We start from the raw sequence: 2,529 nt of genomic DNA on the forward strand, positions 1-2,529 counted from the left end.
GACTTCTTTTATAATGGATGGGTGCAATTTTTTGGACTTCAAATTTTGGGCTACCATCCACTCCCATTATAAAGCATGGAATAGCCTGGACATTATTTAATATAACTCCGACTGTATTCGTCTGAAAGAAGAATGTCATATACACCTAGGATGGCTTGAGGGTGAGTAAATCATGGGGTAATTTTAATTTTGGGGTGAACTATCCCTTTAAGAATGGAAAATGTTGCACACATAAATGTAATTTAAAGACACCAAACCATTCATATACCTGTGAATCTGACCATTTTTGTGCAGATAATCGAGACCTTCAAGCACCTCTTTTAGTATGGTGGCAATGCTGGCCTCATCCATGACACCCGATTTGTGCTCCCCTTTGGAAATGATGTACTTAATAAAATCAAGAACTGAGCCTGAAACAGATATGAATCGAAGGATATTGCATTATGTAGCATTTTATTTTCAAAAGATCAATTAATAACTTTTGTTTATTCAAGGCAAGCTTTTAAACTGACTGACCACCACTGAGCAACTTCATGACCAGCCAAAGCTCATCCTTGACCACAAAGGAGGTATAATAAGACACAATATTTGGGTGGTGGCACTGGCTCATTGCCTGGATCTCTTTCTAAAAAATTAAAAATTAAAAAAAGGAGGAAAGAAAATGTTAGGAGGCAGTAAATGTTTAAATATAACAGAGGTTTCTAAAAGGCAATAATGGTAAGTAATTGCAAACAAAAGATCCCATTCAGATCGCTATGAGTGCTTAACCACATCCTTCTAGGTCGAATTACTTTAAGATGCTGCCATTCATGAGTTTTATGCTACAGAACTGAAAGAGAAAAGACCCTAGACATGCAGTGAATAGAAATCTTTAAATACAAATTTACATCAAATGAAATTAATTGAATTAAACCTATTCTACATCATAAAAAGACACATTTTCTGTATAAATGCAAGTGTAGTTAGCTAGTTTGGTCTCATAGGCCATTCTAACTCTGACAGTTTAATCACAAACCAGAAAGCCTTTCCTTGTGTCTGTGCCAGTTTAATCCTCCTGATTGACAGACATGTGGCTGCCTTGCACATGACCCGAGTTACATCATGACCCTGCCATTTGGCAAAAAGGTCATTAACTGAGGTGAATGGGACATGTCAGATGTACATTGCATAAGTTCTAATGAAACTGAAATATTGTCAGATAGTCATTATTTGTGCCTACAGACAATGAAATTGTATTGGTAGATTTAGTTTTCTTGCATGTTTGCAGAATAACTTAAATTATTAAATTACCAAAGGATTCAATGAACCAGTTTTTGTTTAAAGAACATTTGCATAATGCATAATTTATAATTTGAAATATATATTTAATCTCACATGCTGTAACTGCAGAAAAACATGCGGTAAAGATAAATTTTAGTCCGATGCACATTTATTTATAATAAAACAATATAGGCAGCAGAATCATTCATTAGAAAACAAGTTACGCTTCTAAAGAGAGCCAGAAATGTAAACTACCATCCATAAATAACCTGTTTAAGCAGAGACATCTTAATCAAATACCTTTATGTGGTGTGTCTAATTTTATGAGCAGTAAACAGACATTACCAGAAGCTCATCCATGCTGGTCTGGCATTTCTCAAGATTGATGCGTTTAATGGCCACCTTCTCTTTCCTGGGTTTGCAATATGCTGCCTGGACCACAGCTGTTGCTCCACTCCCTATATAGCAGCAAAAAAAAGATCCAAAATGTGTGTGTGTGTTTTTTTTTTTTTAATCACTGATTTTGTAATACAAACAAAAATCTGCATATGAAATAACATACTAAGAATATATTAGAGAAGACAGATGCAGAGAATCGTATATCTACAATCCATAGATGAAATATGTGTGTTTTTAAAGAATTTTTTTTTTTACCTTTTCTCTCTTTTTTTTGTTGTTGATAATTTCGGTTGTAACCGCATACATTTAGCCAGAAGTGTGTATTTTTATTGGAATTTTAATATTTTACCCTTATTTCCTTTTACAAATCTATTTTACACTAGGTACACAAAGTAATTACACACAAAGTAGTTATGATCAGGAATGTTGGTAAAAAAAAATTACTCCGTGAAAGTGGAAAAATACTAATATGTTTTCTCTTATAGATTCAATAAAACTGCTAAAAAAATAATACATCAAAAGCAATGTTGTTGTTAAACACTGACACACCCATTGACAGACTATAATAATAATAATAATAATAATAATAAATCTGCTTAGCATTTAGTATATGGAAAACAATGAATGTCTTGTGTTTTTTCTCATTAAAACACTGTTGTCATTATGTAAACAAACTGTCAATTAAAGTGTTACATGAATTCATTTTTTGTAGTTATGATTAGGACTGATGTTGGAAAAACTCAAAGTGTGGAAATTTTTTTTATATATAATATTTTTATGACTGCTGTTTTTGTCCTCTAAGGGCCTCCGTGTAACGTTTTTTAAAATGACACATAAGGGTTAAAAAATATAATGGAATATTTATTATAT

At 32.5% G+C, this 2,529-nt stretch overlaps 1 protein-coding gene across 2 annotated transcripts in view; it reads right to left on the reverse strand.

Annotated features, from left to right (window-relative positions):
• The window catches only part of LOC107722611 (serine/threonine-protein kinase OSR1-like), a 17,311-nt gene that overhangs the window by 9,566 nt on the left and 5,216 nt on the right, over window positions 1-2,529 (reverse strand). The window contains exons 1-3 of one of the 2 annotated variants that reach the window (XM_016531040.1): window positions 1,606-2,071; window positions 517-625; window positions 269-410 (exon numbers count right to left, since the gene is read on the reverse strand). In XM_016531040.1, the coding sequence (XP_016386526.1) occupies window positions 269-410; window positions 517-625; window positions 1,606-1,620 (266 nt within the window). In that variant the 5' untranslated portion in view covers window positions 1,621-2,071. Of the gene's footprint in view, window positions 1-268; window positions 411-516; window positions 626-1,605; window positions 2,072-2,529 lie in introns of those variants that run through there. The other variant, XM_016531041.1, reaches the window with a different exon arrangement.

The sequence above is a fragment of the Sinocyclocheilus rhinocerous genome, unplaced genomic scaffold, assembly GCF_001515625.1.
Source record: "Sinocyclocheilus rhinocerous isolate Xijiao unplaced genomic scaffold, SAMN03320098_v1.1 scaffold541, whole genome shotgun sequence".
NCBI classification, from domain to species: domain Eukaryota; kingdom Metazoa; phylum Chordata; class Actinopteri; order Cypriniformes; family Cyprinidae; genus Sinocyclocheilus; species Sinocyclocheilus rhinocerous.